The sequence below is a fragment of the Haliaeetus albicilla genome, chromosome 19, assembly GCF_947461875.1.
Source record: "Haliaeetus albicilla chromosome 19, bHalAlb1.1, whole genome shotgun sequence".
NCBI lineage: Eukaryota > Metazoa > Chordata > Aves > Accipitriformes > Accipitridae > Haliaeetus > Haliaeetus albicilla.
The window spans coordinates 2,970,110-2,994,046 of NC_091501.1; the positions used below are offsets into that span (position 1 = coordinate 2,970,110).

At 48.2% G+C, this 23,937-nt stretch overlaps 1 protein-coding gene across 2 annotated transcripts in view; it reads left to right on the top strand.

Annotated features, from left to right (window-relative positions):
* The first annotated feature begins 7,526 nt into the window (after nucleotides 1-7,526).
* The window catches only part of CACNG2 (calcium voltage-gated channel auxiliary subunit gamma 2), a 53,950-nt gene continuing 37,539 nt past the window's right edge, over nucleotides 7,527-23,937 (top strand). The window contains exons 1-2 of one of the 2 annotated variants that reach the window (XM_069807326.1): nucleotides 7,527-8,340; nucleotides 8,883-9,028. In XM_069807326.1, coding sequence (XP_069663427.1) covers nucleotides 8,887-9,028 — 142 coding nt within the window. In that variant the 5' untranslated portion in view covers nucleotides 7,527-8,340; nucleotides 8,883-8,886. Of the gene's footprint in view, nucleotides 9,029-23,937 lie in introns of both variants that reach the window. The other variant, XM_069807325.1, reaches the window with a different exon arrangement.

Consider the following 23,937-nt stretch of genomic DNA (forward strand, 5'->3'; position numbering starts at 1 on the left):
CAGGGAGGGGGGAGCATGGCTGAGATACGTTTCCCTGTGCCTCCTGCCAGACTTACTGTGTCAAAGCAGACAGCAACAGAGCAAACAAATTAGAGAAGCACAAAGGAGAACCATAACCCCACACCCTTGGAGGATGGGCTGGAGTGTTTGGCCGGTCGGTGACCCACATAGCCAGCAGAAAGACATCATCAAGGTCCTGAGCTTGGGCTGGTGGAGCTGCATGAGTCAAGTGCGCTGCTGGGAATTGCTTTGCTCTGCAGTCCATTCCTCACTTCCCATGATTTGCCATTGTATGAGTAAACTCTGCTTTCAGACCATTCCCAGAAATTTTCACAAGTGGTCAGTAGCTGCAGTGAATGACTGAAAGTGGGCAATCCCGATGAGCCCAGCACTTGGCCTTGGGACTTCTGATTTCATTTCTATTAAGAATTTTGTTGTTATATGAGGTCAAAATCAATCTGCTAAGATGACATTAAGACATCAAAACAGAAATCCAGATTTTCAGAGGTATTTGGAGCCTCTACATCCCTGCAAAACCAATGTGAGATGCTGACTGCTCAGCACAACTGAAAATCAGGACAGTTCTTCGATGTCTAAATGTGGAGTTAGAAGCCTAAATAGACGTATGTGTGTTGCTTTCTTTTTAAAATAGGCCTCTATTCCCAAGGCACAGAATATCACCTCTCTACAATTTCTGTCCATGGTATACTCTTCCGTGCACCACCATAATGCTCCAGTCTAGCATCTGACCGGCTTAATCTCATGTGTTTAACCTACTTCCTCTATAGGAATTCACATTGGGGATCCTAAACCGTTACAATGGTAATGTAAAACCAAATCCTAGGAATTCATACAATAGCTCTGTGGACACAACACACCAGCTGGCTTTCTCTGAAATAGTGTCTAAAGTACAAGTACAGCTCATGGGATGCCTCCCTGACTATGTGGGACTACAGAAAGAAACCCTTCTCACATTAAAATTGGTAGCCTGTCACTGACATCAGTGGGACCTGGTGGTTTTGCATTTTCTAAGATTTCCCACTCACTGAACTCCTGAATAGGTGTTGGGATACATGCTTCTTTTGATGTGTCTCACTGAAAAGTCAGAGGGACTAAATAACCTATGCCAGAGACTAAACATTTATCTTGTTTTTCTTAGGGTGTTCCTTCAAGAGTCTCTTTTAACCCTGATTTATTACTGAGCATCAGAGAAATTAGAAGTTCAATATTCCTCTCCTGATACCCTAAACTATCTGACAGAAGAAGAGCTAGGGATGTCCTAAAGAAGACAAAAGTGTGTATTGCTGGCTTGCAGAAAGGTTACCTCTATCAGTACCAGCAGACCTGGGAGAGCAAGTCTGCCCATACAGGGAGCCCCAGGGATGCCTCTGTGGCTGCTGAGGACCAGATGGCAAAAGCTCGTGTTTGGGCTGGATTGTGGCTTTAAATGGTGATACTGAATAGATGAGGCTGCACAGGATCCTCTTCTCTGTCCCCATCTGTGCCCTTAACACTGGAAGAAAGCCTGATATCACGGAATATCGATCAGTGTCAACACAAACCATCCCCACTGTAGGCCTCACCTCTCCCTCAGCATTTATGATTGTACTGATGCTACAAGGAAGATTCCGAAAACCTTCAGTTCAGAAAAAAACAAGGCCTTTCTCTTTCTTGCCTTATTCTTTCCTCACAGGAGTTTCATAAACTGGTTTGTCAAGAAATGATGAGTTTTTTAACTCTTGGATTCTGAAGTTGACCAGGAGGGACCATCCCTTCCATGCGAGGCAGATCAGGAGTGAGAGTCTATTCTAGTTATAGTCAGTGGATGGATGGACAAAGGCTTTATTGGGAGCAAGGCAGTTATTTGTGCCCATATTTCATGTACAGTGGGCAGTGAGACCCATTGCTTCTCTGATCCATTCCGGAGACCCCTTCCCTGTGCCCTGACCTTAGAGCGGATTCTGATTACAAAACCTGTGCCATAACCTTTTCACCAACTTTTTGTTTCCTGGAATATGCTTCCAGGGTTGGATATATGTGGATGTCAGTGGGAACTATCTGTGCCTAGTTTTGGATATGAATGGGAAGAAAAAAAGAGGATTTCCATGAAGGATCTGGGGATACAGCAAAGGAGAAGGATTGGCTGTATGCTTGTGAATAAGTGAGTCTCAAACTGGATTTCTATGCTGTATGGTTTATGCAGGGGTAAGGGTGTGTAGAGGCATGTATTTATTTATATACAAGAGTGTCCAGCACGAAGGTAGCCTGGGATTGTAGATCAAGTGTAGAAAAACATGTGCACTGGAGCAGAAAAGTATGAGGGATAGGATCAGAGGGGGGTGGGGTGGGGATAGTATCTTTAGTTTAACATAGTTACGCAGATACATGGGAATAGACATGCTGGTGGGAGGGGGAATGTTCTCACAACTTATTTTCTCTACTAGTCTTATTCAGTAAGTTTGTAGGTATATGTATCCATATATCCTCACTGAGGATGCTTTACCAAATACTGGAATTCCAGCTAGAGTGACTTGTTATCAGCCTGCTCTCTGTTAGAGCTAATGGGTTGCAGGCATTGATTTTTTTTTTTTTTCTATTCCTATTGATTAGTAGGCTGCTGTACATACAAACTTCAGCACAGCATGGAAAGAGAAAGGGAGGCAAAACAGTTCACATCCCAGCTATTCATCATGGCGGAAAATTCATCCTGGGAATCCCAGCCTTCTCCCACTATCTCTTTCAAGTAAAGAAGGAAGCCTTTCCCTTTCTGAAGAAATAAACCCACAGGGCTCATGAGATGACACTTTTTTTCCCCAACCATCTTCAAGTAGCAAACATTTCAAAGGTTACCATTCAATGGAAGAAAATGTTGTGTGAGAAAAAGGAATCTTGCATGGAAAGGAAAGGAGTTCTAGCTTCAAGACTCAGCCTGGAACAGATTTATTGGGTATTCGTGGGTACACAACTCATTTCTAGCAGCCCCCAGCTCCCACTAATATCAGTGCAAATACTTTTGCTTTGGTGCGCTTTGCGATTTTGTTCTGAATTTTTCAGTGCCTCAGTGCCTCTGCAAACTAATGAACATGTTACTTTGTAAGAGTGTTATGAGGCTAAATGAATTGTTTGCACAACAGTTAGATTGGAAGAGGATATAGGTCAGAAACTGAGGGAGTTATGTATTGCAGCCTTGTAACCTCATACTTGGTCCCTGCCAGCGTTCCACTCCTGTCTAACACAGGAGATTTTTATGCACTCCCAGGGCAGCATGAGCACCACTTTTGCATGGAAACCTACTCATATTAATTGTTAGACCTCTGTGCCTGTATCTCCCTTCTTCTTTCTTCCTTTCTAGTCACAGTGTTACGCTAGAGATGACTCTCCTGTAGTATTTGAATATTTGCTGTTTAAACTGTCTTTTATGTTGACCCTCAAGTTATATGAACCTGAAGATAAGAAGAGAGGACCACTGAGGCTTTTTCCATCTGTATTTATCTGCCTATCTCTATCTCATCTCCATCTCCATCTCCATCTCCGTCTCTATCTCTGTCATCCCCACCTGTGATTTTCTGGCAAAACCACAAATCTTCTTTCCTTAGTTTGCTAGTTTGTTGTATTGGTCTAGGAAAACCACCAGCATGCAGATATGATGTGAATAATGTTTCTTAAGTGCTTTGGGACCCTCAGCTTTGGATACCGGTGATGACTGCTTTGATCACCCCCTCTGCTTGTCTATCTGTACAGATCCGCGACTTTTTTCAACTTTCTCCAGTGAAATCTCTTAAATTTTCATTCTTTTTCTTCACCATATCTCAGTTCTATCTCCTCTGCCCCCTTGGCTTCCAGTTCTATAATCATCACCCTAACCCAAATTTATTTTTCCTAACATCTCCTCTGCTGGTGCATCTGTCTATTAACACCTCTGCTCTGCCTGCGAATACAGCTGCATCAACTCTATCTCTTTTACATCTCATTACAGCAGCTTCTTCTGAGCTGGCCTCCCCAGGATGAAGATTCCTAGATACCGGTTTTCATATATTATCGCTGTCTGATTTTCTCCTATGTGCCAAAAACTCCACTGCAGCACTCAATCCACAAACACTTTATTTAGTTCTGTTACCATCCCATGGAGTTGCTTCTGACTTCATGCCCTTCATCTCCCTTCCTGCATCTTTCTTGTGCCCCTTTTTTTCCTACAGCACTGCCCCTTCTCTCCACAAATAGCAGCACTCTTGGTTTGCCATTGGAAGCAGACTTCCTGCGGCTCCCTGTCTCATCAGCTTCTCATTTCAAGTAATTTAAAATGTAATTTAAAATCTCTCTATTTCCTCCAGACTATTAATTTCTCTCTCCTTACTCTTCTATAGATGTCATTCTGTGTTGCGCTATTCAGTAAGATGCGACTGTTGTAAAAATCTGCCACAGTGTTTTTATTCTGTATTCTTGTTTTGTATTATCATTTTTAATGATTCTTTGTAGGAAAGATGAAATCTCAGCGCAGCATCTAGCCACAGCACAAGCAGTCACACAGGACATTCTGGCATTTGCATTGCCTTTGTTCCATTCTTCTCCTGTGGCATTTAGAACTGTAGAGGGATTATTGTGAATGGCCTAAGAGTATATAAGTAGGGTAGCAGGAAGAGAATTATTTCTGGAAATTGGGAGGCGTGAGGCAGGAAGCCGTGTTTAGTCCTGATCCTGAGATGTGCTGAGCCTTCATAGGTCTCACTCCTCTTAGCCAGAGATGAAAGAACTCACTGCCCTGCAAACCTGGCCTTCTGACACTGGCAATTTCTTTGGGGAGAACGTGCCCCTCTCCTGTTGCTGTTATCACTTGAAACCAAACTTGTCAAAGCTGTAGAAATATGTAATAAAGGCAACAGTTCTGGACTGGTTTGAGGGTCTCTGTTTTGGCCCAGCTGCTGCGTCATCCTATGCATCTGACTGGATCCGTTAAATGTAAAGATAGGTAATCCTGATATTTCAGCAAGATTTTTCTTGTTATAGATGAAATCTGTAATTTCTCACAGTTTTGGGGCTCCTGGCAAGCCTAAATCCACAACCTCTGCAGTGACTGCTTGCTCACCCTACTAGTCTCACGAGACTCAGACACCAACAGAAGCAAGCTCCTCAACCCAGAGACAACCCCGGTCTGCGCAGCCCAGCGTACCCTGACCCAAAGCAATTTGTAACAGTAAAATAAACACTTAACCACATGGGCTAGACAGGTGAGCCCTAAGTGAAAACACATGGCATCACCCCTTCTCTCCCTCTCCTCTTTAAATGACCCTGGTGTGTAAGGATGGGTGAGTTTTCAGAGGGCCTAAGCCCTTTTTGCTTCCACTCGCTCCAGCCAGGTGCTTGTGTGGCATCACTGGAAGAGCTGTACTACACTTTTTTGAGAGGACAGAGTAACTGAGGACTCCACCTTCCTTGGAGCCACAAGCTCCACAGATTTCCAGAGTGCCTTTCCCATCCACACATGTGATGTTGGTGCCTGATGGGTTTGAGTGCCAGAGTAGCCGGCTGAAGTTTTTTCCTCTTCAGAGTCTTTCAGGCTCCTGGCCCAGCTTTTGTACCCTCCTTTGAAGAATGAGAAGACTTGAATACTGCGGTAGGGTTGGAGGAGAACCACCACCAACACAGAAAGAAAATGGTTCAGAGTCCCAAGAATTAGTTATTCCTCCCTTAAGCCTTCCTTCTTTCAGTAGAAAGCTCTTGGAAGGGAAGGAGAGGTCCTCGAGTGACCTTCTCTAGCTTCATTAGTTAAGACCCTCACAGAGCCTCCTCCTCACCACAGGCCATCCCTGTAGAGCCATAATCTCCCACCAGCTTACGGGGGGTCTCTGCTTCTTTCTGCATCTCAAATACCTTTGAACGAAGAGCAACAATTCAGAGAACCTGTCCACAGCTACCAGCCTCCACACGCTTGCAGCAAGCTGTACTCAGAGTGCTAAAGGTGCATTGGGGCCACCTCCCCCCTTGCCCATCCTCAGCTCTTTGGCAGCTCCGTGAGTGTAGAAAGAAACCCCCAGCTCCTGTGGCAGAGCGCAAGGCCAGGAGTCCCCCAGCCGAGGCTGGGGACTGTGTTTGTCCCCCAAAAAAGTCTCAGGGGTCTCAACCTGCGCTGTCTCCTACCAGCCTGCCCTCCATCCCTTCTGCTGGTGGTGATCTGCATATGGCCGATGCCAGCACCATGAGTGCTTGCTGGTAAATACCTCTGCCTCGGCCTCAGCTGTGAGGGCAGCCCGGTCTGTGCCCTCCAAATGGGGGGAATGAGCAGTGGTCCATAGGGCAGCCAGCAGCCCCCCTGCTGCTTCCTATAGAGCCCTTCACGTCCAACAGTTCTGGGGCAGATTGTCCTGAAATGGCAGTCCCGGTCTGCGCCCAGAGAGGGATGAGGGAGGGCAGATAAACGGAGTTAGGAAATTGCAACGTGGCTGAAACCTTCCAAGTGGTTCAACTTTGCAGCACCCCCTTCCCTCGGCCCCACTCCCCTGCATGGAACAGCAGTGAACCTAAAGCAGCTCTTCTGGTCTCTTTTTAACAGAACAATGAATCCGATCAGAGAGAAACAAAATCGGTAGCATCAAGAATTAGATTGTTTCTTTTCTTTATGATTGTGGCATTAATGAGCAGCTACATGTATAGAACCAGGAGGTGACTAATGTAATTAACCTGGTGTAATGATATTGTTGAGGAAGAGAGAGAGGATTATGACATACTTCGATGCCGGTATTGCACAGTTTTGTATATGTTCCCGGTACTACCAGGTTTTGTCTGGCACAGGAAACTTAAGCAGTGATAGATTTCAGTCTGCATCCATTCAGCTCATACGTCTTTCTGTGTAAAACGAGGATGTGAGAGGTGGATTGCTTTCTGGGGGTTGGGGGGGGAAGGGATTCGGTTTTGGTGGTTCCTTTCCTTAACAAAATCATAGTAGTAATAATAAATCGTCCTTCCACGTGAAGAATCTTCCCAAAATGTCTGCTTCTTGGAGCAAGCACTGGGGTTTCAGAGAAAGCTATAGAGACAAAGTCAGGACGCAGGGATTCACACGACACTGGTCAGGGGGAGACAGAGGGACGGGAAACGAGCAACACCAAAACACACGCAACTTGCAGCGAACCCGAGAAGAGTGAAGAGCAAGCCCTTCAAAACCCGTAACCCCGCCGATAAGAACAGCAACGCGTCCTTATTTTGAAACGACCCTTCCACGTTACGTTTCACCCGCCACTCGGGGAGAGCTTAAACGGCTGACCCAAGTTTTCATGCGGGTCTAAACCGCGGTGCGCGGGGTTGCGCTCGAGGCTCGGGGGCGCGTACGGCGGGGGCTGCGAAGGAGGCTGAGTTTGGGGGGGGCAGAAAGAAAGGCAGAAAGCGAGAAAAGGGGGAGACCCCCAACTACGCCTTCCTGCGGGCGGGTGTGGGGGGGGTGGCAGGGACCCTTCCCGGGGCTGGCAGCGGTAGGGAGGGGGGAGGCTGCCCCCCCCCCTCCGCCCCTCCCTCCCTCCCTCCCTCCCCGCCCGCCCAAACCCGCGCAGAGCGGAGGAGGGCGGCCGCCGGCCGCGGATGCTGGGGCGCGGGCGGCGGCGCGGACAGGGCGGTCGGCGCGGGCAGGGGAGCTGTCCTTCAGCACCGGGGACCCGGCCGAGCGCCTCCCGCACCGCCGCCCGGGGAGCTGTCCTTCAGCACCGCCCGCCGCCCCCACCGCTACCGCTACTACCGACCCCGCGGGGGAACCGGCCGGCTCCGCGTCCCCGGCCCCGCCGCCGCCGCCGCCGCCGCCGCCGCCGCCGCCGCCTCGATGCCGTAGCGGCGTCCGGGAGTCGCCGGGGAACGCCGCGGGGCAGGGGGTGCAGCAGCCGGGCTCCGCTCCGCGCCCCCCGCCCGGGAGGGGAACAGCGCCCGTCCCCCTCCTCCTCCTCCTCCTCTTCCTCCTCCTCCTCGCCGGTCGTCTTCTTCCCCCCAAGCCGCCTCCCCCCTCCTCCTCCTCCTCCTCCTCCTCCTCCTCCTCCGCCCCGCCGCCGCCCCCAGGAGCCCCCCTTTCTCCTCGCCCACCTCCGCCGGGAGCGAGCGCCGCGGCTGTGCGGGAAAGCCATGGGAGGCAAGACCTCGGCACCTGTTCAGCTGAAATCAAGGGCTTACAGTATACTGGGCGGTCTGGCTCGGTGGTAGGAGCGAGCGAAAGGAAGGAGAAGCAAGCGAGAGAAAGTGAGAGAGGATTGGAGCGACTGCCGCTGCCGGGAAAAAAAAAAAAAAAAAACAAAACCCAAGGAAGATAACTGGGAAGGAAAAGGATTTTCATGGCGCAGGCTGCAGAGCTAAGCAAGAAGACTGAAGGTTGCATCTCTGCTCTTACAGTCTCTAACTGTCTAGGTCCAGATAATGAGAGATTGTGTTGAGGATGCTGCTGCTGCTCCCCTGTTCACTGTGGAAGCCATCTCCAAATTAGCCATTACATATGGAAACTGGAGACCAGAATTTTAGAAAAAGGGATTAAGGCGTCTCGTTTTGGGGGGGGTTCTCTCTTTATTTGTTTGGTTTTTCTTGGTTCTTTTCTCTCTTTTTTTTTTCTTTTTCCTTTTTCCTTTTTTTATATTTCAACCAGAACGTTTCCGATTTAAAAGGCAAGCCTCTTCCCGTGTGGTCTTTCTAATTTACACTCTTTTCCGTGGGCTTTCTTACCTCCCTTTTTTGATATCTATCTCTCTATATATACCCATTATATTATTAGTCGGAATTATTATTCTTTTATTTTATTAAACACACACACCCCAAGAATCAGAAGGCGGTTGGGTATTTGTATAATGAAGAATTATGGGGCTCTTTGACAGAGGTGTTCAGATGCTTTTAACCACCGTTGGTGCTTTCGCTGCCTTCAGCCTGATGACCATAGCTGTGGGGACCGACTACTGGCTTTACTCCAGAGGGGTTTGCAAGACTAAAACTGTCAGTGAGAACGAAACCAGCAAAAAGAACGAGGAAGTCATGACCCATTCTGGATTATGGAGAACCTGCTGCCTGGAAGGTATTTGATTCTGGATCTCCACCCCCCCTTTCCTCTCCCACCACCCCACGTTTCTCCCCCCCCCCCAAATAAATCCCTCCACATTCCACCATTTTCTCACTTCATTCCTTTCACCACAGATCAGGAGCGGTGGGCTCAGTTACTCAGGGCACAGAGGCAAGAAGACAGGCAAAACATTCTCTGCTCCGTTCCCTTCTCCCTTCCTCTTCCCCACACTCCCCCCCTCCCCTTCCCACAAAATTCACTTCCCCCCCTCCAACTGGAATAATGTGTGCATTACAAAAACACTGGGAGACCCTTTCAAACAGCAACTGTGCGGTCTGCCTGTCTTCAGCTTGTTTGTATTGCCTGTGAAAGCAATGCCCAAATGCTGTATTATTGCTGTGCTCCGGCTGTAACCACAGAGTGAAAGAATTGCTCTCTTTGCAAATGGCTTATTTGCAAAGACAAGACCGGGAGCGAGGGGTGATGTGGGGAGGGGGTGAGTGCAAAGCACTTTGCATGCAATTATTGGTTCACTTTAGGAGGGAAAAAGAGAGAAAGGCAAGCAACCCTGTTATGTCCAAAATGCCTCATACAGTAAAGCTAACGATTCCAGTCATCTCGAGCCAGAGTTCAGAGCATTTCGTAATGTCTGTAAGCAACCACATCTCACTGGGCTGGGTGCAGAGGGGTCTAGTTGGCGGCTGATCAGTTTGGTTTGGGGCTGGGATTTTTCCCCCGTTTCTTTGTTGCTGGGGGGGGTGGGGGTTGTTTGGGGCTTTTTTTTTCTTTTTTTTTTTTTTTAAGATTTATGGTAAAGGCTAAAAATAAACAAGTCTCTGAATGGAAATATCAGCCTAAGTCTGATGTGGTGAAACTGAACAGCAACTCAGTGACATGTCTGATGGCAGAAGAGACACCGCCGCAGCCAACTTCTGGAATCAGACGTTCCTAAGGGAGGGGGAAAGAAAAGAGGGGCCAGTGATTCGCTTTTAAATATGTGTTGCTCAGTACTGCTATTGGCGTACGTGTGGGCTGGGGAGGTGGTCTTCAGCCTGTGCTGGAGGGATAGGGGCAACCGATGTAAATGCGTGGTTTATGTTACACACGTAGCGAGAAGGAGCGAGCGAGAGCAGAAGAGCACACATTACAGCCTATTGTAAAAGCCCTGTTTATGAATCAGCTCCCAGCCGGAGGGGTGGGCTGCTGGGGGTTTTATGGACATCCAGGGATAATTTCTGCGTCTGTCAGTGTCCACCAGAGCTGGGTGTGCCTGGAGCTCCCCGATAGGAGAGAACGGGGAGCGGGTACCGCAGAACTGGTTTTCTAAGACCGGCACTGGGAGATGGAAGGCAGGGGGGGAGGGGGGAATAAACTATGTATGTTCTGATGTCTCTCACCAAAGCGAGCTAAAGCTGCTGTTTGGAAATGGTTGTGTCCGGGAAGAAGCGCGAATTTCCCCCCTGTTCTTGGTGCAAACGGTTGAGTGATGGCTGGACATGTTTTGAATAGCTAAGTGACTTCATTGAGCGATGGTCTATTTGACGCATACTGCATTTAGTGCCCTTTGTCAACCCAAACTGCTGCCTTTTAACATATCCTGCAGAGGAGCTCTATGCTGAATACTATATGCTGTCTCCACGCCAGAAAATCAATAGCAGTAAATTAATGGGGGATATTTTAAACACACTCGCTCACACGCACGCACACATTTCCTCCAAATAGATAAATATATAGAGGTATATATTAACAAAAAATGAAAAGCCTTTCACACAGCTATTCATTACGACAGGGGAAGGAGACGTCTCCTTAATTAAAAATTAATGAGAGAGGGAAGGGGGGGAGAAAAAAAAAAAAAAGGAAGCCCAAACGGAAAGCCATGCGGGGAAGGGAGGCTGTGGGGAAGAACTCCCTTCCTGAGCTGTGTCCCCAGGCTGGAGGGTGGAAGGATGCTGGGGTGGAGGCAGGAGATATGAGGACCCCGGCCGGGAGAGGCAGTGAATTCAGATCATGTCTATCTGCCCAAGGAGCCGTACCCAGAGGGACGCGGTCTGAGGGGGAGGAGGAAGGGGCGGGTGAGGTTTGTCAGATCGGAGGAGCTCGGGGCTCCTTCTCCTTTACATCTGACAGGACCCCACAGGCACTCTGGAGAAGTGGCTTGCACTGCAAAGGAAAGCACCAGGATGCTTCCAATTAAAAGCTCCAAAGTGCCCCCGGCCCCCCTCGATGCTGTGCCGCCAGCCCAATCCCCCTGCCCTCCCTGTTGATGCTCTCCAGCAGGCTCCAACTGCAGCCTTGCATGAGGGGTGTGAAATGCAGCCTGAGCACAAGCTGCATGGCCCTGGCAGCGTGTTCCAGCTGTGTAAATCTTGGGCTGGCCCCTTCCTCCAGCCCCTGGGTGCTGGGCAGAAGCAGCGAGAGTGGGGGGGGTAGGAGGGTGCAATGCACCACACCAGAGCTGAGCCCAGCTCTGAGTTCCTAGCCCGAGGGCACAGGTTGCACCAAAACTTGGATAAAGGCTGGGTAGCAAGAGCATCTCAGCAGAAAGCAAAACCAGCCCTACGGCCACATGCCGAGCAGGGCCTGAGCATGGGTTTTGCTTTGCTGGGGGGGGCGTACGGCACAGGTCTGGCACCGGGATGCCTCCATTTGGCTTCCCGCAGCCCCACAGCCTGCATGGGCTGGTGGCTGGCACGTTCTTGTTCCCAGAACAGCACAGCCAAATATCCCCACCGGCCCCTGGACATCGGGTCTCTTACTATCATGTCTGATCCCCTTAGAGGGGGGGTTTATCTTCTTTCTCAGCAGAAGGAATCAGAAAGGTGTCCCTGGTTGACTCGCTTTCCCTGGTGAAAGCTGCCTGCTGGTGAGCTGGAGGGAGAAGGGTGCAGGAAAAGCTCGTTTCCCCCGTGATACAGAGGGGGGGCAGATTTGTGGAGGGAAGGGCTTGGTCCCAGCAGGCTGTAAAAACAGCAAAACCCTTGGACTCTGCTCACACAGCCTGCCCACGGGGTGGCAAAGACACCTGAGAAAGCGGGTGGGACAGACGGGCTTCTGCTGCCTGGGGTGGGTGTCGGGGCAGGTCTATAGGGTCAGGGGAGGTAGTGAAGGCAGGAGGCTTTGTAACAAGAAAATAATCAGAGAAAGAGCCCAAACTGCCTCCTGCTACTGGTAGGAAGCCTCTGATGAGGTTGCCTTCATTTCTGGGGATGCGGGGGAACACTGGCATTAGTCAACACTGTAGGCTGTCAGAGATGGTGGGCTCCTCGTGTTCAAAATACGGTGCTAAATTGTCTTTTCTCTTCTTGGCCAAGATATCCAGTGGCAAAAATGGACGTGGAGACTCAGTCTCAGGCCGTACACACAGATATGCTGCGGTCAGAATTGCAAGTTCCTCTTAGAGAATTTGGTCCCCGGGCTTTCAATTTTGGGGTTCCTTCTTTTCAGTCATTCTGTTCCCCACAGTGGATTTCAGTCAGGATTTTCAGATCTTTGTATTGCTCCACAAAGGAGTGTCATTTGGGATGTTCCTCCTCTGTCAGGATTTCTTTCCCCCCTTTCTTGTGTCCTACAGTGAGCCCCTGCTCCATGGCGGGGCCAAAGCAGAAAGGTGGTGTCAGTTCCCATTACTGCAGATCACACTTCTGATTTTTTTTTCCTCATCTTCCTTGAGATAATCCTTTCTCAGATTTTGGGGTTGCCCAGATGTGTCCCCGGGCCATTCAAAAATCTTTGCCCTTCAAGAAAAATGGCATTTCTCAGCCCTTTAACTGCGTAGGCACAAAACACACACGTACACCAAGCAATTGAGATCTGCAAGCTCATGCCACACATGGATACTGCACCTCTTACAACTTCGAAATGGCTGCGGATCTTCCAGCCTAATTCCTTCTTGGCACCCAATGTTTTAAAAACCACTTTTTATTATGAGTGATGCCTTGTCTAATTCTTTCATTAGCTCCTGTAGATCTCCTGCAGGATCTCAAAAAGTGAGCGACGATGCCTTATCAGGGTCTTACGAAGCAAGCAAATGAAATGTATTTTATATCTGTAGGTTATTAGTTTTGTCATGTTGTCATTATTATTAGGAAAGGGATAGGTCTGGGAGGCTTTTATACCGAGAACGAGGGAGAGAAGAGTCCAGGGCAGGCAGGCATGAGTGATGCGCATGGGGTTAGACATCCCTGTAGATCTGACTGGTGTGAAGGCAAGTAATTGAATGGATGTTGGTGCAGAAAATAATTCCTGCCTAGAGACCCTTCCCAAGGAAAATTAATGAGCTGATCTGTTCCCTTTCCAGCTTGTTATATCTGAGCAGCGCATAAGAGTTAAGTGCAGTTTCAGTGTTTGCAAAAATGAAGAGCTGACAGCAAAGTGAGGCAGGGCACAGGCAGTGGACAAGCTTCTGCCAGACAATTCTGGCGCTGCGTCGCTTCCTCGCACTGCCTTCTCCCACTGCTCTTTGCTCCCAGGGCACCTCTTTCCTTTCACACCCATCTTATGAGTGTTTTTTTCCTTATCTTCCCTCTTACCTTTCCCAATTTCCTTTCTTTTATCCTTCGTTTCTCTCAGCGTCCCTTGTTTTGTGCTGCGGAATTGCCTGCCGTCCTACTTCCAAGGATCCACAAATCTACCGGGGTCCTTTCCCCGACTCTTGCTGTCCTAATCCAGGGGCTTTTCTGAACTCGTAGTGAAAACAGCAGTAGATTAAGTCGGGGTCTCCGTGTCTTCATGGTTCAGGACCGGGAGCAGCCTAGCACAGCCCTGAGATGCAGCAGGAGGCAATGGCCCGGCACAGAGCTGATTGCTGCCGGCATTGCATCTGCCAGGGAGAAGGAGGATGCAGAGCCGGAGAGGCCTTGGATGAAGAGGAAGACAAAGGATTTTAAAAAGTGGGGTGGCAGACGGTGAGGGAGAATGACTCGGGATCCTGGACTTGGGTGGCTTTGGTTTGCAGCTTGAATTCACACCTGACTGTAAGTCACCGAGCAGGCAGGGATTTGAGGGGCTGAGACCTGCAAGCTCGGTTCCTTTGTAAGATTTGACAAGGAAATGCTGTTCCTCACCAGAGAGTTGCTAGAATGGACTTTTAAATTGCTTTTAGATTACGAACCTTCCTACTGACAGAGAAAGAGGAATGGGTTAATATTGTCCTGAAATGCACCAGAAATTGCCTTGCTGAAGAGAGTGAGAGTGAAATGCAGTGGGAGGGACGTGGAGATGCAGTGTGGCAGCAGTAATGTATAAAGAAATTACACAGAGATAGAACAAATGTCTCTTTGCCAGGAAGACCAGGAGCTATTCCTATCCAATGGCTCCTTTTTAACCCATCCCTTTCCCCATGTAGCCCTCTGAGCCCCCGTCTCACTTCGCTGCGCTTTGGTACGATCTAAGCGAGAGTTTGGGGGGAGGAGGACCGCTGAGGTTTGACAGCAGAATCTCCATATTTATTTAATTTAAAAGCAGTAGCGAGGAGGTTGCCGGGGGGAGCAGGGAACATTTCAGGCTCTCAGATGGCTCTGCCCCCTGCCCCTGTTTTAAGAGCAGATTCCCAATCAAGCATACCCGGTTTATCCCAGGGGGGAGCCCTCGCTGCTCCATTCTGCTTCTCCCTTCCATATTGCACTCGTTGTCAGGGGATGTGCCGCTGCCTTTCAGGGGCAAGAAACCTTCCCCCTCGCAGGGGGCTTTCGGGGAGGGAAGGGGGCTGCTGCCAGGGGAATGGGTTAGCAGTGGGGTTCTCGCTCCTTCTCCTTCCCCCGCAACCTCCATCCCAAGGCGACAGCTACCCGGCAGGGGAAACACAGAGCGCAGAACAGGTCAGGCATATGCAGAACGTATTGTAAATACAGTACACCTAAAAGTTATTTTTCCCTTGCCTGTATGACCCCAGCTTTTTCCTCACCCTCCATCTTTGATTCATTCTATCCATCTCCATTTTAATTTGTTCTCTTTTTCCTCCTCTGTTTTTCCTCTTTATTTTTCTCTTTCATCTTCATGTCTCTTCTGTGCTTTCTCTCAAAAGCAGCTTCTCCTTCATTATTTCTGCCTGTTTCTCTCCAAGTTCTCTGAGGCCCATCCCCTTGCTCTTTCCTTTGTTATATTGTCTTGCCCTTGCTCTCCTCTGTCCCCTTTGCTCCTGCCGTCTCATCTCTCTGTCCTCTTTCCTGCCATCACTTCCCCCTGGCTTTCCCCCATCTCCCGTACAGTCATTCCCCCCCCAGCTGAAGGACCCCGTCCTTCTGGAGCCGTGCCGCTTCCACTCTCTAAAGCAACTCTTTTCCATCCCCTCTCCGGCTCTCCCCCTCCTCCTTTCTCTGCCCAGTGTTCCCCCTCCTCGAAGCAGCGTATGACACCAGTTGCTGTCGCTGTCTTCTCTTGCCCCCCAGGACAGCCCGGCTGCCTCTGAGGGGGGGTGAGACCCAAGCCCCTCCTTCTGCTCCCCTCGTTGCTCGTTGCCTGTGGTCAAGCTGACATCCCTCCACTTTGCTGCCTCCAACCTCCCGTGGCCGGAGGGCTCACTGGCAGCTCAGTTGATGAGCTGGCTCATCTGCATGCAGCCAGCTAACTGGGCTGGAAGGAGCTCACAGCAGCCCTAAATACCCTCCCTGGCAACTCTCAGACATGGATCAGGCCGGGATCCAAATGGAAAATAAGGGTCTCTGTAGCCATAACCCTGGGGCAGTTGTTGTGCACTACAGTGAAGGCTCTCCAGTTGTCAGGAAGAAGTGGCTCAGCAAGCAGTCACCCTTTTCAAGCTATTTACAGGGGGGTGGTTTTTCTCTGAGATGCTCAGGAACGCCTAAGGGGGTGAAATGGATGGGGCTGGGGTCTCCAGGCCCTGTGGATCTCAAAGATCAAGCTGAACGAACCTCAGTGAGTCAGGTCAGAGGGTACCTGCTGGGAAAAGGGGGATTGCGTACCGTGCAGGGCTCTACGCGAACCACGGCAGCTCGCTGGATCCCAGAAACAGGGCTATTGCTGTTAGCGGCCCAGTGCAGCACATGGCTGTAGACAGAAAATCCACCGCCAGCAAGTCCCCAGGCATAAAGGATAGAGCAGGGGGGACAGCAGAGAGTGCAGGAGCAAGGGCCATCCAAGGGGGGGGGTTTGCAAAGTCAGAAGAGGGTTTGTAAAAGGGGGACAGGGAGAAGGAGGAGGAGGAAAGACCGTGCGTATGAAGGCAGCCTGCAAGACTAGACATGTTTGCCTGGAAAAGGAGGTGAATGAGAGGGAAAGCGATTGGATTGTATTGAATAATGAATGGGCTAGAGAAGATGGATCAGTAGCTCTTGATTTCCCCATTTTGTAGCACACAGACAAGAGGACCTGACGTGAGTCACCGGAGACCCAGTTAAAGCTTTCTCATTTGATGCGTATCAGGGCTGTGGAGCTCATTGCCACCGGAGCTCCCGTGGCCAAGATTTTAACAACATTTAGCAAGCAAGTGGGCATTTACGACAGAGTTCACAAAAATTAAGCGTCCTCCTAATGGATGTGAACAGCATTTTGGGTGTTTCATAATTCAGCAATTAAGCCAGTCGCCATAAAAACTAGGATAACATTCACAAGGGCAGTCTATCCCCTATCAGACTGCCATGTGGTTCTTGCCTCTTCCCTGAAACATTTGTCAGGGATTAAACGGAGCTCAGATTTACTTAGTCTGGCATTTCTTTTGTTTCTAGATGTTATGCTACACAGTTGCAATATAAGATGCAAACTAGGCCTGCGTTTCTGCTGGTGTCAATGACTGCCCTAATTTGACAAATTAACAGCGAGTTTAGGTATTTCTATCATATTTTTCTGGGAAGGATCTGGGATAGAGAGCAATTAAGAGCATATGGAATTAAGTGGAGTCCTTTTTCTTCACACCCCAGGGTATAAAGTAAGTAGTTAGCAATGAAGGTGCTATATATGTGCGAAGAATTATTATTGTTGAAGTCCCTGCTTCCCAGAAAGCAATAGGCTTTGGGTCTCTTTGATGCTATCATGACTAAATTAGAAACAAGGTTGTCTCGTTTCTCTTGTATCTGTGGAAATGATTACTGAACTGGCATCTGATGACGTACAATACTGTAGTGTTTCTATGCACAAGAGATGAAGGCCTGATTCTCCCCTCGTTTGCACCGATGCAACCTCACTGACTGGGATGGAGCCACGCTGCTCACGCTGGCTGTGTAGGCAAGGGGAGAATGAGGCTGAGAAAGGGCTGTGCGTGCTTTAAACAGCCGTGCCCCCAAGGTCACTGTATGTCCCCGCTTTGCCAGTGCCGTACCTGACAAACCAAGGGCTGAATTCACTTCCAGTGTGAGTGAGCCCCAAAGTTAATGAGATTCTGCACTTATTTATGGCAGCGGTTCATCCAGTCCAGCAGCTCCTTTTTTAACTATTTCCATTTTCATCGTCTTTCACCCTCATTAGAAAAATTCAACCTGGCTGCCCTCCCTGAGGGGCAAAAATCCTCTTACGGACTCCTCACCTTGGATCGGTGAGCATGTAAAATGGCAGAGGTGACCATAAACCCCCTGGCATTCACCCTTCTCTTCTTCTTCTTTCTGCATTTCTATCTTTCATTGCATCTCTTTTATTTACTGACAGCTTTCTGTCTCCCAGCCCTATTTATCCTCTTTGTGTTACAGAAAAGCTCTCCCATAAAGTTCCAAACGACACAATCAGAGTTTTCATAACAAGCCCTGCAGGATAGGTGAAATCCACTTCTGTTTCTGTGGCAGAGGCTGCTGAAGTTTTTATACTAGCTTCCTATCAAATCTATAACTCCCCAGAGAAGCGTATGGCCTTTATCCTGCAGCTCCTATTCCCCCAGAGCATATACCCCTACAGGCTAGCTGTGAAAAACAGAAAGTGAGGAAGGTATACAAAAACTTGCGAATGCAATGCCATCCTATCCATGGGTAGGAATTTTTCTGATGTGTGTTTTTTGCTAGAAGCAAACAACTATAAATTTCCGATTTAGCTTGTTGTAGAAAGTATACATTCTGTCAAATAAAGAATAACACTATCCACCTCCGTTCCCTGGATTTTCTATCCCTTTCTGATTTTTCTCTTCCTATTTCTCAGTTTTCATTCTCCTGCTGAACATGATTTTTTTTTAGTGTCTGTTTTATTTTCCTCCTCCCACTGCTTCATAACTACATTTCATTCTTAAATTTGCTATCGCTCAGAGAGCTTCTCTTTCTTCAGGTCTTGTTTATACACCAGTGTAGCTGCAATGCAATGGATCACGCTTGAACACTGAATATTTCCCAGGTTTATGGTCATGTTCATTCAGTATGATAGACCAAGCACTGTCAATCAAACCACTTTTGATCCAACCCTATTTGCTGACTCCTGCAACCTTACTGTGACCTGTCCATTGTAACCAGTAAATTTCTGAGAACCTGTTCCTGGAGCTTTATTTCCTCCTGAAGATGTTGCCTAATAATTTTCTTTCTTAGTGTCAATTTTTTTTTTTTATTCTTGGTTTCAATTTTTCTTCATTCTCTCCATCACCTTCAGAATTCACTGTTTCTTCTTTTCTTCCCTTTTTCTCCACATCATCTCTCATGTCTGCCATTTTCTCCCCCAGCCCTCACCCCGATGACATTTCTTCTCTTTCCTTTACATTTCTAGCCCATAGTCCTCCTGGGTAGGAACTACTCCCCTTGATCCCATCCCGTTCAACCTCTATGGGGAAGTGGTGGAAAAGGATTGACAACTAAGTGTGTTGGGGTGTGGGTGTGTGCACGCGCGCACACATGCGCACGTGCATCTCCTTTCAGACGTGGTCGGTATGAAAGCTTGGTGGTTGAGATGAAGTGGCCTGGCTCTGACTTTTGCCTTTCAGCCAGCCGTGAGGAGTCATTTCCAAATGCAGATGCCTCCCAGAATTGCCTTCAGAGTACAGGGTCTCAAGGGATCAATCATCAAGAATTTCTGCTGCTTCCTTTTAGATTCAAGCATTGCCCTTTTCCTTAGGCTGAGGGTCACGGGTTTTTGAAGGGCAGTGGCAGAATCATGAAAGTAGACATTTTTCTCTTGCTCATTTTTGAGTGAGGGAGTGAATGTACTGTGATAAATATTTTTCTGTATATAGCTAGAGCTGTCTCAAAGAAGTGGCAGAAGAAACAGATGGCAGAGGCCCTTTATAGGCAGCTGCTGTTGTCTCTTAAGGTGTCACCATCACAAGAAAAGTGGTTGTAATTGGGGAGCTTCAAGATCAGTAGCGCCTGAAAGGACTCGAGCAGAAAAGAATGTCATCTCCCGTGAAGGCGGGGGTTGGAGACAGAAATCAAATACTCAGAGACTAAGGAATGGTGCTTGAGAGGTGAAAAAAGTACAGGTTGAAGCAACTATGAAGTTTTACTGAACGACATGACTGCAGGATGGATGGTTTCCCTGCGTTTGGGCATTCATGCTTGGCCACAGACAGTGGGAACATTGTAGGCAGGGTGAAGAGCTGGTTTAGAGTATTTTGGGGGCAGCAAGAGGGGCTGGTGTCCAGAAAAAACAACTGAGTGAGAGACAGAGATCCCCAACACACTGTGCAAAGGCAGCTGGGGGAGAGGAAAGGTCCAGCAATAGCTGTCTCCATGCTCCTACCTCCTCCAACTTGCCTCAGAGCATCCCTGCAGTGTATGCTTTTGGGATGAGGGGGTGCTAGTTTGGTGTAGAAGCCTCTGTCCCAGATATTCCTCAAATAATTTGCCTGCCTGGAGCCCTATCATCTCAGTGTGTGCAGCACAAAGAGAAATTGTAAGTTGACCTGTAAAACAACAGAAGTGGAGACATGTAGCTGCTCCCTCAAGAAATAACCAGGGCTAGGTTCCTTCCTATCTTCCAGGCTGGGAGGGATTGCACAGTGGGCTAGACCCCTAAGCCTTTCGATCGTGGAGTTTTTTAAATCTCTCCTGCTCCCTTTGTGTCTCCAAAAGTAGGAGCCACGTATTCCTTTCAAGGAAGAGAAAATTCATAGAAAAGTTCAATAGGAGGTTTGGGAGGAAAACAGGGAGGATGAGAGGGTCTATCATGAAGTGCAATGGTTTGGGGTAACAGAGCAGCTGTGAACAGGCTTGATGCTGGAGATTAATTGGAGCTGAATATTGCACAGTGTCCTCTAGCTGAGACCCCTCCATTGCAGCCGTACTCAATAGTCTGGAAGGAAACAACTGCCAAGAGCAGAGCAGTGCAGCTGTTTTGCTGTTGGGAAGGGGAGCAACAGAGAAACAAACACGTCTACCCTGCCGAGTGAACTGCAACACAAACAGCAGCACAGCACACAGGAAAAGCACGGGATCGACAATTTTCCTAAATTTCAGGTGACCACCTAATCGTTGCACCACCCTTCCCCAATCATCACTCCACTCTTCCCCTCTTCAGTCATCACTTTGTCCGTGTGTTCGCAGGAAAGCGTAACTCAGAAAGGCCAAGAATGGCTTTCCAGGAATTAATTCCAGGGGCTGTCTAAGATCACAGGAGAAAGGTGTTTTTCTGTGTGCTGCATCATTACAGCTTGGCCCACATTTACAAGAACAGCGAGGGGGAAAGCATTCAGAGCAAAGCAAGACTGCGAGAAAGAGCACTGTGAGGATGTAAAGGCACCAAGGCCAGGGAGGATTTATACTCTTATGCAGAAACTGAAGGGATGGGTTGTTTCTGGGAGTAGACTGACTCAGCTGTGGAGGAAAGCACCTCTGCATGCTGGAAACAGAGGGACAGTTGGGGCTGGAAGGGTCTGTGGCAGCTGGAAAGCACAGCTGGCCAGAAGGAAACATTAGGCAAGAGAGGGCCCAGGACCTGGCCATGGCACGCCATGGGGAGGTGGTAATAGGAATGCAGCATGAGTGCTGGAAGGAGGTAGTTGAGAAATACGGTCTGAAAGAGGAGGGTGAGTCAGGAGAAACCCCGGGACTCAGAGGTAGGAGAGACTTGAATTGCTGAGAAAAGCAGGAATATCAGCTGGAGCTGATGGATGGACAGACCTCCTCATCCATCTTCTCTGCCTTGTGAAATGGGATGGTTTTTCTCTTGTCTGATGCCAGCATCTGCCACCCCTAAAGGCCTTTTCTCCCTCTCACCCCTGCTCCAGCCCATGGGAGAAAGAAGGGTTTAGACACCCATAGACAGGGCAGGATCGATCACACAGACCAGCCAACCATGGACCTGCAGCAATTTGGAAAGTGTGACCAGTGGTCGTGGCTCTGTGCTGTAAAGTCTGACAAAGGAAAGCTGGGGAGAGGAAAAACCAAAGGAGCTGGGGTATAAGATTTTTGTCAGGACTCGATGGTACCAAGAAATTTATCTATATCAGCAACTCAAGACAGATACGGCCACCTCCTTCCCTGAGGCATCTCTGCTGGTCTCACAGCTGTAAGCACATGAATTTGTCCTTCTTCTGGAGGCCTGAGGCACAGTTTTCATGGCAGAGAACCCGTGGTTTGGCCAGATTATCTTTGGTAAAGCAGGGGAACCAAAACTTAATGTTCCTCTCTAGCTGCTGCTCTTCGGCAGAGGGTTTCTGAGTATTTCACCTCTTATTGCCATTACGCCATTGCGTCTGCATCAAAATGCTTCACGTAGGGTGGGAACACCTTTATGCTAGACACTGTGCATACAGAAAAGCTGTTGTCCCTACATCAAAGAAGTGACAATCTAAGATGACAAATGACATATGAAAGGCAGCAAAGCAGAAGACAGCAAGCGTGTAGAACTTGTTTCTGCATTGTTGCTTTTGACATCAGTAAGAGGGTATTACACCTAGAATTGCCTTCACCTCCTTCTCCAGGCAGAGCAGAATGCAGAACAGGGCACGTCTGCCCAGCACCAGAAGGAGATGATACCCAAATAACTCCAAGCAAGCTAGCTTAGGTATTTCAAGCCCTAATGGCTACTCAAGCATGGTGCTCTGCACGGGCAAATTAGCAGTGTGTCTGGGAGCTGTCAGGACACAGCTCTTACTCAGGTGTGCTGCTTCCAAGACCCATGCAAGGTCACATTACATTGTGCCATGGAGATTTATGGTAGCAGCCTCTCTCAGCTCTCAATCCAAATCTAATTCCCGTATCCCTGTACGGGCATGCCTGTGTGGTTCGAGGGTTTTTTTCCCCCATACTTGGTAACCACAGGTAGTCTGAAAAGAATGAATGATCGCATCTCATTCTGTTCCTATGGGAGGGGTACTGTATTATTTGGGGTTCTGAAAGGGAGCTTGGTCCCAGACATGTCTCCGAGTGCTTGAGAAATCTGGAGCCAGAAGATGTCATCACAGCTGGATTTCTCCTTTGCAGTTTTAGCGGGCAGGGCTGGAGGACACAGAGACTAATCTCCATGTGACCTGCAGATCCTGTCCTTTCACATAGGGCTGAAGCTTGCTGAAGAGGCAATGCTGGAATGCTTTTGCCCGTGTGGTATCTGCCCTGGGGATACACGGCCACTTCTGTCTCTAGGGTTGTCGCTTACCAGGGAAAATTCATTGGATTCATAACAAAACTGCAGGATTTACCAGCAAAGAAATAGTTTGTTCTGAAAATAAATAAAATCTGATCTGGAGGTGGTAATTTACTCAGACACCCAAGAGATCACTTATTTTGAGTAGCTTGTTTAATTCTCACTGAGACTGCTAGTTTTCTGTCATTCTTGATCTTAGTTTTCTTGGAAAAAGGTGTAATATGGTACATGGCTTCTTCCCCGTAATACAAACAAAGGAAAGGACTCAGGGAGAGGAAAGCTCCATGGCCATCACTTCACTGAGCTGCACCACAGCAGGGACAGAGGTTGAACCCACAGCCAAACAAATTCTTGAGACCTATATGAAGCCCTGCTCTTCTTTAGAATCCACATGAAGAATTAGATGTCTGCAGCAGATACACAGTCAGTAGCTTTTCCCAAATAATGAACCAATCAGAAATACTAAAAATAGGCTGCATTGGAACATCAGTTCAGCCATTTGGAATGTAGAGCAAACGGCACTGAATGTGTTTAATGAAGTGAAAGAGCTTTGTTTTTGATCACTGAGCTATTGATAAATTGTTGATAGGTGATCAAATGTGGACTTTGCTTTCAAATATTGTGACTTTATGAACCTGTCAAGACCCTCTTAAGCCACCCTTGCTCCATCCACTGCTAATGTAGCAGGACTTCCTGCCCTTTTCAGGACATAAAATAAGAATAATTGTAATGTCGTCTTTTTTTTTTCTTCTTTTTTTCCGGATAACAAACATTTAGCCTCTGGGCCAGTGATCAATTTTCAAGAATAAATGTTCATAGTTGTACAAAATCAGACCCTGGGAACTGAGTTGGATATGTGAGAGGAGATGACAAGATGGGAGGCAGATCAGTTCACATCTCTACATGCTGTTACAACACCAGGGCATTAGATTAGGAGGGTGGTGAGAGCAAATGAGGAAGAATCTGTTTTTTAATTGTACAGCAGCAAAATGAGTGGGGAATTGGGGTAGAGACTACAGCTGAGGGGAGATTTCATTTTCATGCAGGGAAGGAAGTGAGCTGGGACCTCATGGATGTTAGACCAAGGGACATGCAAAAGAAGTAAGGGAAACTGAGGTTCTAACAGGAAAAATCAGGTCTATCATGAGGGTTGAGACAAAACTATTGAACCAGTTTAGTTCATGACAGACCTTATTGGCTGTTCTTCACGTGTGGACTAGATCTTCCAGCATGTCTGGATTATAATCGGTCCAGAATGACAGAGGAGAAAAGAGTCTTAATCTACCATCACATTCATATGTCCCTGAACTTATGTCATTCAGGATTTCCTCTATGTACAGAATGTCTTCAGATGGAATTTAAGCAAAATTCTTTGCTGTTTTGTGCTATTAAATGGGGGTGAAACAACTAGAATGAATTTGAGGACCAAACTATATCTACGCTCTGGCTGACATATGCTAATACATTAGTGATGTTAGTGGGCA